The sequence below is a fragment of the Hippoglossus stenolepis genome, chromosome 21 (genome assembly GCF_022539355.2).
Source record: "Hippoglossus stenolepis isolate QCI-W04-F060 chromosome 21, HSTE1.2, whole genome shotgun sequence".
NCBI classification, from domain to species: domain Eukaryota; kingdom Metazoa; phylum Chordata; class Actinopteri; order Pleuronectiformes; family Pleuronectidae; genus Hippoglossus; species Hippoglossus stenolepis.
In genome coordinates this window covers 2,230,528-2,245,136 of record NC_061503.1, presented here as the reverse complement: position 1 = coordinate 2,245,136, position 14,609 = coordinate 2,230,528, and the positions used below count along the sequence as shown (strand labels likewise).

The window sequence follows — 14,609 nt, the reverse complement described above, 5'->3', positions numbered from 1 at the left end:
TTCCTAAAAAAAACTGCTGTGCAACAATCTGCTGGTGGAGAGAAAGTTACAAGGAGTGGTCACAATCATCGTCTGCAGGGAAGAATACGCTTGACAAACATCAAGGACCCTGGACATGTGACCCAATGAACAACAGACCAACACCCCGCACGGATCTGCTATGTAGAGGTCAAAGGTCATCAGACAGGAGTCCGAGAACAGACAGTGACAGATCCAGGAGGAAATCTCTGAACAGATAAGTGTCAGCTATGAACCATGGATATGATACATTATATACAATATGTTGGGAAGAAAGGGATGAGATTCTGTTACTTCAGCCACCCCATTGTTACATTCATTCATTCATTCCATTGTGTGCTGTATGACAGAGGCTGTTATGGGCAAATTCTTACTGACAACACGATGAGCTCACTTCCCTGCCCTTGTTTTGAATGTGGTTGGATGCATTACTTGTTCTGCCTTCCACTGACCTGGCAAGTCAGACAAGCGCTCAGTCTATTTTGGGATCTGTGTTTCACTCACAAACACGGAGAAATGAAGAAATGAGTGGGAGGCAGATGGAGCTATTGTGTTTGATGTTGCCCATCCCTTCAACGCAGAATGAATTCAACAGAGCCACCGAATTCCTCTACTTCTACCCCAGTGTTTGTTAACAGTATACTTTCCTATTTTTACACTGAAGAAAGAATTATGTTTAAGAGGTGAACCCTTAAAAATGATTGAGCATATACTGTATATCGCACTAAGCTGTCTAGAACTGCTTCCTTTTGGCAAGGTGTCTGATGTCAGATGGTAGTGATGATGATGATGAAAGGGTTGTCAGATAAAGTAGTGAAAATTATAGCATACACTAGGGATGTTACCATATTAGATTTTCACTGAAGGGTTATTGTAGCCAAAATAATTGATGGATATTTAGTGATAATGGATATTATCACTAAACACAGTTTGAAAAATAATAATAATTTCTCAAACAGTCAGTGTTGACTTAAAAATGATATTGGTTTGTGTGGCCAAAATACTACAAAATACCAAAAATCTATGAACTCATTGATGGTCAGAGCAATCATCTATTTTTCACATTTATGTATTATTATTATTATTATTATTACTACTATTATTATTATTATTATTATTATTATTACTATTATTATTATCATTGAGTGGTCTCAACCTTACTGTGTAAAGTAAATGTGATTTGGTGTAATACAAATAAAATTGAATTATTATTTGTTGGAGCAGCATTGAATTAAAATTTCATTTCATGTAAGTGCATGCTCATTCATTTACGTGACTCAAATATGTGTTGCTGTTGACCCCGTCCCCAGCAGTCCGGTACATGGCTCAGCTTATGTGCCAGTACTCCTCCCTGCCTCTCCAAACTGGGAGCGCGCCAAAGGAAATCTACTGCGGGCCCCAATTTAAATCGAGCTATCCTTTTAATCAGGAGACAGTAAATCTCTTTGGGACAGAGCAGTGCTGTGTACCTGGTCACGGCAGCGCAGGACAGCAGCTGGGTGCCCACATGGGACACAACTCCCGCCCTCCCCCCAGCTGGGGATCCAGCTGGAGCTTTCTGGATTGGGACAGTGAAAGAGGGCAAGTGTACAGCCATTCACACATAAACACACACAAAGTCAACAGCAGTTCGCTGCACCAGATGTCTCCAGAGCACAGCTAGTCCCCTTTTCACATTTTCTGCTTTTATTCTGAAAAAGGGAATTTGATATTAGTCTTTTTAACGATCACATTCAGTTTTCTATGTAGGACTTCCCCCTGCTTTTGTTGCCCTTCTTTCTTTCTTTTTTCTACTCTTTCCGGTCACACGTACAAACACAATCCCTCTTTCTTTCTCTCTCTCATGTCTCCATGACTCCAGAGGATATTACATTACATTACATTACATTACATTACATTCCTTTCCAGGAGACCTAAATTATACTGCTTGCCTTAAACCATGTCTTCATCTTAAAATTTAATGAATAGTTATGGGGAATTGTTTTCTGTTTCCATAAGAAAGCCAAGTCATCATTATCTGTCTAAGAATATTTAGTTCTCATCAATATGTGAAACACCAGGACCACACACACACACATGTTTGTACATCCATCTTAGTGAGAACACTTATTGGCATGATTGGCATTCCCTAGCCCCTTACCATAACCTTAAACATCAGAATTAAATGCATATCCCTAATCCTAAATCAAACCCTCAAACCAAGTCTTAAACAGCTCAATAAAAGTGGGTCAGCAAGTGAGGACCGGCCAAAATGGGTGTAGGCTCAAAATGGTTCTCACACCATTCTGCACACACCTTCCCTCCATTGGTTTAGATGGTAACCATCAACTATCAGAACATTAAACATTGATGCCTCATGTCCGACCCTTTAACCTTGACCCACACAGCATCTTCCCACATCATTCCTCTCTTTCTCTCTCACACACACACACACAAACACACACATAAAGAGTACACACAGCTTAACAGAGCTCCATTGTCACAAATTTCACAGCAAGTTTCAGCCCGTCTACCCCCTAACCCCCACCCCAACACACTACACACACACACACACACACACACACACACACACACACACACACACACACACACACAACCTCCCTCTGCCATACAGTACAGAGCCAAGCCTCTCATTCCCAAGCCGAAAAAAACACAACAATGAGTGTTCCCCATCTGCAGTGGGCTATTTGCTCCCTGTCACTTCTGACCAGCCCTCCCTTTAAAACACACACACACACACACACACACACACACACACACACACACACACACACACACACACACACACACACACACACTGTCAGTGCTTGTTAGTACTGGGACACTTCATGATTGTAATTAGGGAAGTCACTCAGTGAGCACATTTCTTTTCTGCTGATAGAACTCAACTTCTCCCATTAGCAGATACAGAGGACCTATGCTATCCAACCATCCAGTCTGTATACCTGGGGCTGGAGCCTATCCCAGCATCCGCTGACACACACACACACACACACACACACACACACACACACACACACACACACACACACACACACACACACAAAATATGTCATATTCAAGTTTCCAAATATGTGTATGTCTTAAGAATGTGGGAGTAAAAGAACATGTATACTCAACACACCAGAGCTCAACTGGAGCTGATTAATATATATATATATATTTATACAGTGTATATATATATGATTAAGAAATGCTGATACACTTACAGCAAACAGAAACAGAATTATAAGATGACTTATATTGATAAGTTATGGCTGCATATCCATTATACATTTATATCCCAGTATGTAATCCAACCTAACAATTACCAGTATTATCCCACTGCAGCACTCACAGTCTAAAGTCTAAAGTCTAATGTAGCAAACTGAGTCATCTCCGCTACACTTTTCCATTAGAACAATGATAAATCATGTGAGAGCACTTTCAGGACTTTAATAGGGCTCCTCGAATTCCATCCGTTACGAGCGTTGGCACAGACACTCTTATGCTGACTACACCTTTACTGTCTCCAAATCCGCTATAGGGTAGATGACAATGGACAGAGACTGTGTCCCCTGTAGGAGTTAATAGCATTTCCTGCAGGGATCAATCAAGGAGCAGTCAGTCCAGCTTGATGGAGAAGCTCAGACAAAGCTCTCAGGAAGATACAGGCCTGATCGATACATCTTTACAGAATCTATCTGAAACAAAACAAACAGGCCTTTCCTTCGCGTCCTAGCAGCTGGAGGGAGATATGCCGCTGTTTAGTTCATTTGATCACATGAAAAGAAACTCATTACCGTGCACTGCCCGAGCTGAGGGCAAAGTTTGGACGCCTGGTACTGGACATATAAGGCAAGAGGAGCCTGCTCCACTGAACACAGAGAATCTGATGGGGGTGGGGGTCGGGGACATAGATACAGTAACCCACACATTTTGAAATAGAGGCAGGTAGGGTTGGGTATCGTTTGGGCTTTTTCCCGGTACTGCTGCTAACTCGATACTTTGAAAAGTGAAAGATTGGCCAGAATGCCAGAATAATGGTCGACAATAACAGCAGCTTTTTAATAGCTATAATACAGCAAAAATACTCCTTCTCCAAACTCCTCATTAATTGTCACGACGACACTGCCGGCTGATGTGCTCAGCATGGGGTCACACAGAGAGTCAAACGTGGCGCATCCTCTGCTTTCAAATGTGTGTTGCCAGGTGCTTCATTATGTTTGTCAGGTTCCACCCTTTACACTGCAAAGTTTTCAGACATTTACTGCACGTCCCAGGTGATGGAATCCTTTCCCCTGAAACACAACCACACTTTCCACCGTTTGGGCTTTCGGCATTTTGTTGTTGCGTCAACTCGAATTGAGGTAGCTGCTTGCTAACTGTAGGCTAACGTTGCGTGTTGCCAGAGCCAAGTAAAGAGTGTGTTACCACCAGAGTAACACTAGGTGCGTGCATGATGTTTATGTTGACTTTAAGCAGAGCAACTATTTCAGTACGTCGCTCAGGCACCGAAATGAGGCCACCGAAATCTGTGTTGGGATTCGTTTCAGTAGGTTTCAGTACACAACACTAATTAAAACACTGGATATTTACCCTTGGTAATATAAATGATGCACACAGTGGGAAAGACAAGGCAATTTTATCCAATATTGAGTTCTTTACAAGCCAAAACATCGGTATCGCCCCCCTAGTGGCTGGCTGCAGTATAGCTCATAAATCCCTCCTCATTCCAAAGTCTAAAGAAAGTCAGATACAATGACTTCTGTCATTGGGTAGTTCTTATCACACTGATGTATGTTTAAGTGTTCATGTTTTGAATAAGTTGGTTTTAATTATTTATGTAATGGTATAACGGGTCAAAAAGGTCATGACTGACAGTGATTGGTTAAGCGAGTGCATTGGCGGGATGTTGATAACAAGGCTTCCCACCATGATCACTACAGCACAGACTCTGGCTCCTTATGAGATGCTCCATTTTTATACACAACTGTCCAGGTAGCATCAAATGCTTTCTCAAAATAAGCTTCTGTAATGATAAAGATTACAATTCTTTAAAAAAGTTTAGAAAAGAGCTCAGACTCATTTTCCCTCTGTCCATGACAATCACCTCACAAGTCCGACTCTTACAGATCAGAACCAGAGCTTTAAATTCCACCACTGACGGCACCGACAGAGTGATCTGAGGATATCCCTCATATAGGCTCAGTGCACAGAACCATGTGATGTGTGATCGTCACAGTGATGCATCAACAGCCTGCACCCATAGGCATTGATCAGTTCTCGTTCCGATGCCGCTCGTGACTGTTGAGCGTAGGAAGATATTTCTGAACTACTGTCATTTTTTCAATGAATTTTTCTGCACTGACAGAACACCGAGGGCCACAATGTGCCCTCTGTCCCGGGCTGGGCATACGTGGGCCGTCGTATGGAAATGCATGCATTCCAGTCTCCCTGCTCACCCACCCATATCTCATCTCTGCAATTCCTGGAGCAAACAGTGGACATATTATCCAGTTATTTGCCGGACGCAGCCTGTGACCTGCTGCTGGAAAAGGGAATTTGTTTGACTATTAAAGCAGGTTATTAGACAGTGTTTGATTCTGCCGCTGATGAAGCACCTCCGCTTTCAAACCGTCGTCATTTATTCATGGGTTTACATTAGGTGGTGGAACAGCCTGCAGCTTGAACTTGAAGTTTGACAAATTACATAAGACACAAATTAGGTTTTACCTCGTTGGGCTTCTACCCTCACCGTGCACCTGCAGAATGCTGCAGGGTGGTTCTGCTCTCTGATTGGGCGACTAATGAGAACATCTCCAAAAACCACAGGGCCTGAGCAGGTTGGGTGTTTCTGGAGGAGGCAGCTGTCAGCAGCGGGGTTACAGTATATGACTGACACAGTTACCTGACACTTCCCCTGTGGCTCTGACAATGGGCGTGAGGGTTAAAGAAAACGTGTAGTGTCCTGCTGAAACAGCCTGTCACCTCAACGCGACTCCTTCATTACAGGCAAAACACACAATAGACTGGAGCTCAGGTCAAAGTGAAGCTGAGGACCGAGCCACCGCAGGGAAAAAGTTCACCCGACGGGAGGAGACGCAGAAGTGCGGCAGACAGAAAGGAGAGTGTAACAGAGGGAACTGTCCCGTTCACTTACTTCAGTGTCTGAGTGAGGTGGGATCCCAACAAGGCAGAAAGCAACTCCATTCATTGGGTTGTGAGCGTGTGTGAGCGTGTGCGCGTTCCAAAGAAACGGGTCAGACCCGCGCTGCGCTCTCCATCCCGCGCACGTGTCCCTCCTGTGGGCTCCTGCTCTCCGGTGAACGGCTTCAGAGTGGACCGCGGACAGGACACCACGCACCGGACTCAGCCCTGCTCTGCCCCCCCCTCTCTCTGCACCGTGGACCGTCCCGTCCCGCTACAGTCACACCCCATACTACCGGAAATACAGCGGGCTGGGTTTCAAAATAAAGGCGCCTTATGCCTTCGGATGTAACGAGTTTAACTACACTTTTTAATTATGATACTACTGATCAATACACTTGAATCATCTACAGTGGCCATTAAAATATATTTGAGAAACCAATACCAATACCAATGTATATTCCTCACGATTATATTTTTATTATTATTATTAGTAGTATTATTAGTAGTAGTAGTAGTAGTGTTACTGTTATTCTTATTCTTAACCTTCTATGTAAAGGGCCTCAAGATAATATGTATTATGACTTTGCACTGTACAAAATATTGAAATTAAATATTAATAAAATTGTATCATTATTATTACATGATGGGAATAAAACCAGACAGAACAAATATAAGAAAGAGAACATGAAAGAAAATAAAGACAAACAACATCGGTCAAATCCAGCGCTAGAACAGTGATTCACTTTGTCACATGTATTAACTAACACTTAGTTATTTTTAAATAAAGCTTTTGTTTGGAAAGTGACGGGCAGCGGGGACAGTTTAATTCTCACTTGACAAAGGTCCTAGTGGTGCACGAGCTTTCATATAAACCAACACATCAAGAGTGTGTGTGGCCAGAGCTGTGCACACTGACATTTAGCAGGCTACAGGACATTTGACAGAATGCTCACTTGTATTCCTGCTGCTGATGGTTAAACACCGGGCTGTGTTTCATGTGTGCATGCATGGGCTGCTCTCTGGGCTGGACCTCTGACATGACATGAATCAGATGCACAGCTCCAGAGCATTTCACTTGCACATGCACCGCCATCAATCCTTCATCCTGTCGTCAACCCTTCATTGGCAATAAACTGCATTCCCCCACTTCCCCTTCAACTACTTCTACCGCAGACTGTGCAGGTCCCTGTGCTAAGGGCCGAGGTTTACTGCATGATGACATTTCTAACACACATACGACGCAAAAACAAAAACAAAAAAAAATAATGCAGTTATCTCAGGATGCATTGCCAAATGCTTAAAGGACACAGACTAATGTGCCAAGAAAGGTTTTGGAGATAAGAGTCTGGAGCCAATTCTCCAGACTTCCTGAGGAGGTCATGTCTAAAGAAACGGCTTCAATAAGCGCTCAAAGCACTTCACATTAGAAGTCCTTTTTGTATACCGTATAAAGCCAATCACTCATACATTTAATGAATCCTTCTATCTAAAGTGCCTTAAGATAATGTATATTAGGATTTGACGCCATATTGAATTGAATTTAAGTAAACCAACGATACAATTTGCACAGTTTGGTTCGAACAACGACCTTTGGACACGGGACACTATTCATAGCAGTGCCTCAGGATGAGAGCACCTCAGTTGATTTTGTGCTTTAACCATAAACAGTTAATATGGTGTTTTTCCGGTCTTATAAACCACTCAGAGCACTTTACACTACAAGCTCTGCGGCCTGCTGAATCTGTGTGAGCAGTACTTATTTAGTTCCAGATAGAGCAGTGGGCATTAAATGGAACCAGCATGCTTTGTATGATGCCTGTTATAATCTGGTTGATAAGGAGGTTATGTTTTTACCCATTACTGTTTGCCCTGCCACTGCCACTCTAAGGACACTTGTCATTGTGAGTTCACTTTTGCAAGTTAACGTTGTCATCATCACTATAGCTGACAGATTTAAAAGAAAACTGTGGCACTGTGTCTGCTGTCTAAGCTTCCGTCTGCCGGCAAAGGTTCTGATTTACTGATGGAACATTTTTTCAGACTTCATGGCATATCTGTGGACACTGCTTCCAGCCAAGGTCCCCAGTTTATCTCCCAGGTATGAAAATAACTTTGCATTAAATTGATGAGTCTGTCTTCTAGTTTTAAAGAAGACGGACTATTTTCTTAATTTCCCCTTGCCTCAACCACTGTTTGCTTAAAACTGTCCAAATAAAGCCCTGATTGATTACGACTGGCTCAAAACATATAAGGAAAAACGAATTATTATCATTTAAATGACATTTTCACAGCCTATATAGTTTCAGATTCATCAGTAATGGTGGAACTACATATCATATTAAACATATCAACCCAATACAATACATTGTTTGAGAATATCTTGTGCAGACATGTTCAGTTTGACTATTCAGTTTGTTTGCCTATTTAATTTGGGCATCATTATTTTGCTTTATAAAACTGTTCGATTAAAACTTTATAAAGGAATTAAAAAATAGAAAAAGGAAAATAACAATAACAACCTTACTTCCAGGGCCAAGATTTTGAGAAATCTCAGCAAAACCTCTTTTGCATGACATTTTCTCTCAGCTGACTCTTGATGATTGCTTGCTGTTTAATTGAGCATTTAAATGTATCTAATAAGATACAATCGCAATTGATACAAGACAGATAAAAGCTGATATTTACTGTTTATTTTGTTTGTTGTTTTAAGCTTGTTTGTATCCCATTTTTTTATCAATCTCCCCCTCTCTCCTTCTACTGTGTTATGGTATTTAGAGGGAGAATATTTATGACTGGAAGAGTGTATGTGTGTGCTGATGGTCAGTGGAGCGAGATACAGCCCAATGCTGATGTTGGCCGACAGTGCCCTCAGGACAGAGGAAAGATGACGCACAAACATACACATACATGTACACACACACACACACACACACACACACACACACACACACTTCATTGTGTAATAACAGAACATGAAATGATTAGGGAAAAAGAGTAGAGAGAAAGAAGCTGAAACTAGCTACACACTCGTACACCCCCTGCTGGCCTTCTGCTGCTCATACACACACACACACACACACACACACACACACACACACACACACACACACACACACACACACACACACACACACACACACACACACACACACACACACACACTAGACACTAGACACTAGTTCCCTGCATTATTACATGAGCACTATGCAAACAACTCAGACCACACCTATCTTCAAACTTAGCTTACATTTCTATCTCATTTTCCATCAAGTGAGGCCTCTAGGACCACATTTTGCCATGATGACACACACACACACACACACTCACACACTCACACACTCACACACACATAGGATAGGCTGACCAAATCCTTTTACCTAACCTTAACCTTGACCAATTCATGCCCAACCCTAACCTTAACCAGGACCTCAGAAGACCATGAGATTAACTGACAAGATCATTGTTTATGCTAAAATAGGAACATGTGACCAAAATACACACACGCAGATCACGAGGATGTTCAAAATGAATAGATGTGTTTGCGTTTTTTTCCAAATGAAAATGTTTCCTGCTCGCTTACATCACTCTTACATCACCTCATGGATCACAGGACGTGATGTCAGCACTTCATCAGCCATCATCATCCGGTGTCATGATGTCTGATCAGGATCTTGGAGGTGTTTTCTGTTTGCTGGTTAATGAAGTCGGGTTTCTTTTTTCTTTAAAGAGCATGTTTGCTCCTTCAGACCACACTGTGACATAAACCACAGCAAGTGTTGAATTAGTTATGCAGGTCACTGATGGTTTTTACAAGGAAACTTGCTATAGCCAGTAATCTTACTGTGCAGCAAGAACAATCATAAGAAAATACTGTATGGAAAATAATATATAATATCTGTAAATGAATACATCAAATCATGGACAGTGCACCACTGGTCTGACCAGACAAGTAAGTACTTCACAGTCTGTGAGACGCCAGAATCACATAAAAATGTTAAATCGAGGGTAACTGCCCTTGATTGTTGAAGCTTCTTCACGTCAGAACTAATAAAGTGAGAAGAGGTGAAACATCGTCATGTCCAGTTGCCCTCGATTCAAATCTTCTTGAGTGAATCATCGTGATCACGACCTGGATGAATGGGAACCTTCACAGACAAATGAAAAATGTACACATTGTTTTGACTGTTCTCAGAGTCTGGGTGAGTGTGGTCAGAAGCTCAATCCCCAGCTCCTACAGTCTGAATGACAATGTGTCCTTGGGCAAGATATAACCCCAAACGGCCCCTGATAGAAAAAGGGCAGCATATAGTATGAATGTGTGTGTGATTGGGTGACTGTTGCAAAACTTTAAGTGATAGATAATACAAGGAAAGTGCTAAATAAAATACAGTCCCTGTATTTGTTTTTCATGTCCGAGAGCACACATCACAAGCAAGAGACTGATGCTTTCATCATTGTTGCTGACTGCTCATTGTGTCAGTTGCTGCTGGTAAAGTATCAGGATAAATAAAAGTCCACAATGCAGCAATAAGAGAAGGAAACAATTGTGAACCAAAGTGACTGTGCAAGTGTCAAAATGTATCGGAATAAAAATATTTTACAAAGTGGGAAATGCAGTGAACCTCTTTTCAGGCTTGACACTACACACAGGATATAAAAGAGGAATATAAACTAAATTAAATCTTTATGTCAAGTGATCACTTGTTACTATTTGACACCAAAGTTTCCAAACCAAATTCCATAAAATCCATTAGATTTGTTTCTTCCTCTTTTTTTCTGCAGTGGTTGATGCTCGAACCTTTAAAATGCCAGAATAAAACTTGCAATGTCTCCTGAATAACAGCAACACAATATCAGACAAATAGACAAACACACAACTATGTAAAAATCTGTTTAATAAGCTTTAAAAATGCTTAATGAGTTTAAGCATTTTTATTTACTGAGTATGTTTGTGAATTCCTGCTCTGATGGTCCCCTGTTAGTCTTTGTTTGATTTTAAATGTTACCCCAAAATGTGGATTGGGGATTTATTGGAATTATTTAATCAGATTTTGCATCAGAAGAGATTAGCGTCCCGGTTGATCTCAACACATCCCTGAACAAAGAGTTTTCAACATTTTCTTACATCCGAACCCACTGTTGACGACACTGAGACCCTCTGGTGTTTATCCTAACACCCCTGTGCTCCAATAAAAACAAGGCTGCTGAGGATTTAATCCACACATTGTGTTGGAAAGTGATGATTGCTGAGATGCAGAAGGAGGAGGAGGTGTGTGTGTGCATGAGTGTGTGAGTGCATATGTGGAGGCACTAATCTGGCATTGTTCTGGAAAGAGTTTCACCCCCACTGCAGGGGGCCTGTGGAGACGCAACCTCCACGTCCTCCCATCATCCCCCTGTCCTCATGTACCCATGCCCCTCCCCCCTCAGTTAACCTTCTGTCCTCCTCCATCCTCCCCTCACCTCCTGCCACAGAGACTGTACAGTCGTAAATCTGCCCACAACCCTGGCTGGTGCCAGTGTGGGGATTTCGGAGAGGTGGATTTATGTATTTAGCTTTTATTGCAATATTGTGGAATCTAATAAGATTGGTTTCGGTGATAAATGCTCTATATCACCTTTTTAAACCAAATGTGTTTGTGTTAATGCTGGAGTTTATTTTGTCTAATCTTCCAGCACTTTGTGACTTGGACTCTTGCCCGTCCTTTCACCAAATGGAGCATCAGAAAAGCCAGAAAGTCATATTTTCCTGTGACTATGAGGCTTTTCATGAACAGTCCTTCCCACTCAGCAGCTCGTCTTTACGGACTCTGGGAAATGCTGGAAGCCCAGATGAGGATATGGAAGTTAACGTGTTAATTTGATATGCAGTATTTTGTAATGAGGGACAATATAGTTGGAGACGCTAAAGGATGTACACTGTGGTCTTTGTTCAAAAAAATTATAAATCAGATGAGCAACAACAAAGCAAAAGGGTTAGTTTACCAGTGATGCCACACAACAAAACAACAAAATGTATTTTAGGGCCTATGAGGCAGGTTAAGTTGTTTGTTTGAAAACCTAACTGTGAAGCAACACAGACACTTTTGCCTGGAGTGCTCCTCACCTTCACAGCCATTCACTGCTGGCCAGGATCTAGTCACAATAATTGAACTGGTCTCACATAGTGAGGAGAAAAATACTTTTTCAACCACATGATTTCTAACCTCCTGAAGTTGCATGTGTTCCTTCAAACATACTTATCAAATTTAATTATTTAAAAACTAGCAAATGTCTCCTGCTGTACTGAAACTTCACTGTTCAGACCTGGTATAAACATCCGTTTCAGGTTATCTGATAAGGTCGCACTTGAGATGCGATCACTCAGTCCACATTCAGAGGTGGTCTTGAACATATGTGACGACATTCTTTTGGCAGCGTGAACACAAATGTGTCCCGAGTCACGGGACACATTTGTTTCATAACAGGTTTTTTCTTTTCTTTTTCTTTAAACTTCTTAATCTTTCATAGACATTAATTTATTTGTGATCACCAACACAGTGTTAACATTGACAACCAACTTCTTTTTTTGTACTATTTGAAATGGGAAAAAAATCCTTCCTTGCCCTGCTTTCTCTCTCTCTCTTTCCTTCCCTCACCCACACACATGCACACACACATGGGCACGCATGCACACATTGCCAACCAAGATGGATGTTAACACCAGGTCACTAAATAGAGTGCATACCTCTGCCAAGGCCCAACAGCCCCTTTATGAAACCACATTTAATTCCATTAGATCCGGATTTTTATTTGGATAAATAAAGTGATAAAAAAAAATCCTGGACTCGTCTCTTTGTCTATATCCATGCCAAACTTTAATAGGTTCTTCCTTGGCCCATGCCCCAGCCTTTCCAACATCAGTTAAGTAGTTTTTGTGTTATCTTGCAACAGACAGACAAACAAACGAGCAAATGAGTCTGTTGGTCACTCGGAAAAACAAAGAATTTAGAATAAATATCTATTAGCATCAACAAATTAAAATATTTCCCATGAATTCAAGAAAAACACTATAAATAAGAGACCATAAAAATAGAATTGAAATTATCTTTCAATCTGTGGATATATTTATTTTTAAATTAAAGTCTTAAATAAATAGAACATCTGTCTGTGTTCTGTTATTCTGTGGCCTGGCAAGACAGCAGAGAGGCTGGTGAGTGTGAGACTGTGTGTGTGTGTGTGTGTGTGTGTGTGTGTGTGTGTGTGTGTGTGTGTGTGTGTGTGTGTGTGTGTGTGTGTGTGTGTGTGTGTGCGTGTGTGCTTGATGTTGGGGGAGGATGGGGAGCACACCCATCTGTCTGTTTACAACAGCACTGGGAGATTTTCGCTAAATATCTAATCCATCTAATCCTCAGTGAAGCCATGGATAGAACACGCAGTGATGCAAGAAGGCCAGTAGGGGGCCGAGCTGACCATTAGATGCTGAAGAATGGGAATGACTCTTTTTTTTCCTCACAAAGAGGAATAAAGTGGGGTTTGATGGAAGGAAGAGTTTGCTCAGATTAACACGTGCATACACTATTAAAAGGCTGCACACTAGGTCCAGTCGTGTCTCCACGGATGAGCTGTCCTGGCCCGATCACAAGTAAATTGCTGATTGAGTTAGCGCTCTATAGCTTCAGAGAGAGACTCAATAATCACCTCACATCAGTGTCACTCGCTCGCAGCCACAGTGCACACCACACACTTCCATCTCTGGACGTCGTGTACTCTGTGGAGTTGGAAGCAAATGACAAGTTTCACCAAAGTTTACTGAATGTTACACAAGGTGACAATTTGGTATCCTAGCCCTCGTCTGCAACCACGGAGAGAGACACTGCAATCCAAAATCCAAACTGTCCTCCAGCCAGCAGTAAGTGAGCTTTCTGTTCAGTGAGCCCTGGACTACTTTGCTCTCCTTCCACTTAAGTCTGGCTCCTGGGTATTTAAAGCAGCGTGTGTTTTTGAAATAACAAAGACGGCTGTGATGGATGATGTTATTGCAACAAACACACAAAGAATTACGATCAAATCTTTTAGGTCCTCTGCCTCTACTGAGCTTTTTATGATCTATAAAAATCTTGCAGCACATTGTTCTGTCTCATAATGTTACTGTACAGTTAACTCTGACAACTCTCCCCTCTTGTAAAGCCACTGTCTCTACCTGCTCAGCAGCAAGCAGCTGGTCAACATGGTGAACATGTAACTGCTTCAGAGACTGAATTTCTCCTTTAGGGGGTGGTGGAGACCAAACACAGAGCTAAAGGAGCAGGAGAAACATCACAGACACCATACAACATCCATCATGATTCATGATTTTGCAACTAAAAAATTGTTTAGAATTTAACTGTGACTTCTTGTGTTGCATCTAAGCCTGACATAATCAGTGGTGTCTGGCATAATTCATGTGTGAAACAACCTAATTGTACAATACAATACAA

The 14,609-nt window shown here is 41.7% G+C and overlaps 1 protein-coding gene across 3 annotated transcripts in view; it reads right to left on the bottom strand.

Annotated features, from left to right (window-relative positions):
- LOC118101002 (rho GTPase-activating protein 23) overlaps nucleotides 1–14,609 on the bottom strand; it is a 64,905-nt gene that overhangs the window by 37,319 nt on the left and 12,977 nt on the right. The window contains exon 1 of one of the 3 annotated variants that reach the window (XM_035146587.2): nucleotides 6,161–6,618. The exons of 1 other annotated variant lie outside the window; for it this stretch is intronic. In XM_035146587.2, coding sequence (XP_035002478.2) covers nucleotides 6,161–6,214 — 54 coding nt within the window. In that variant the 5' untranslated portion in view covers nucleotides 6,215–6,618. Of the gene's footprint in view, nucleotides 1–6,160; nucleotides 6,619–14,609 lie in introns of those variants that run through there. One more of the 3 variants, XM_047338399.1, reaches the window with a different exon arrangement.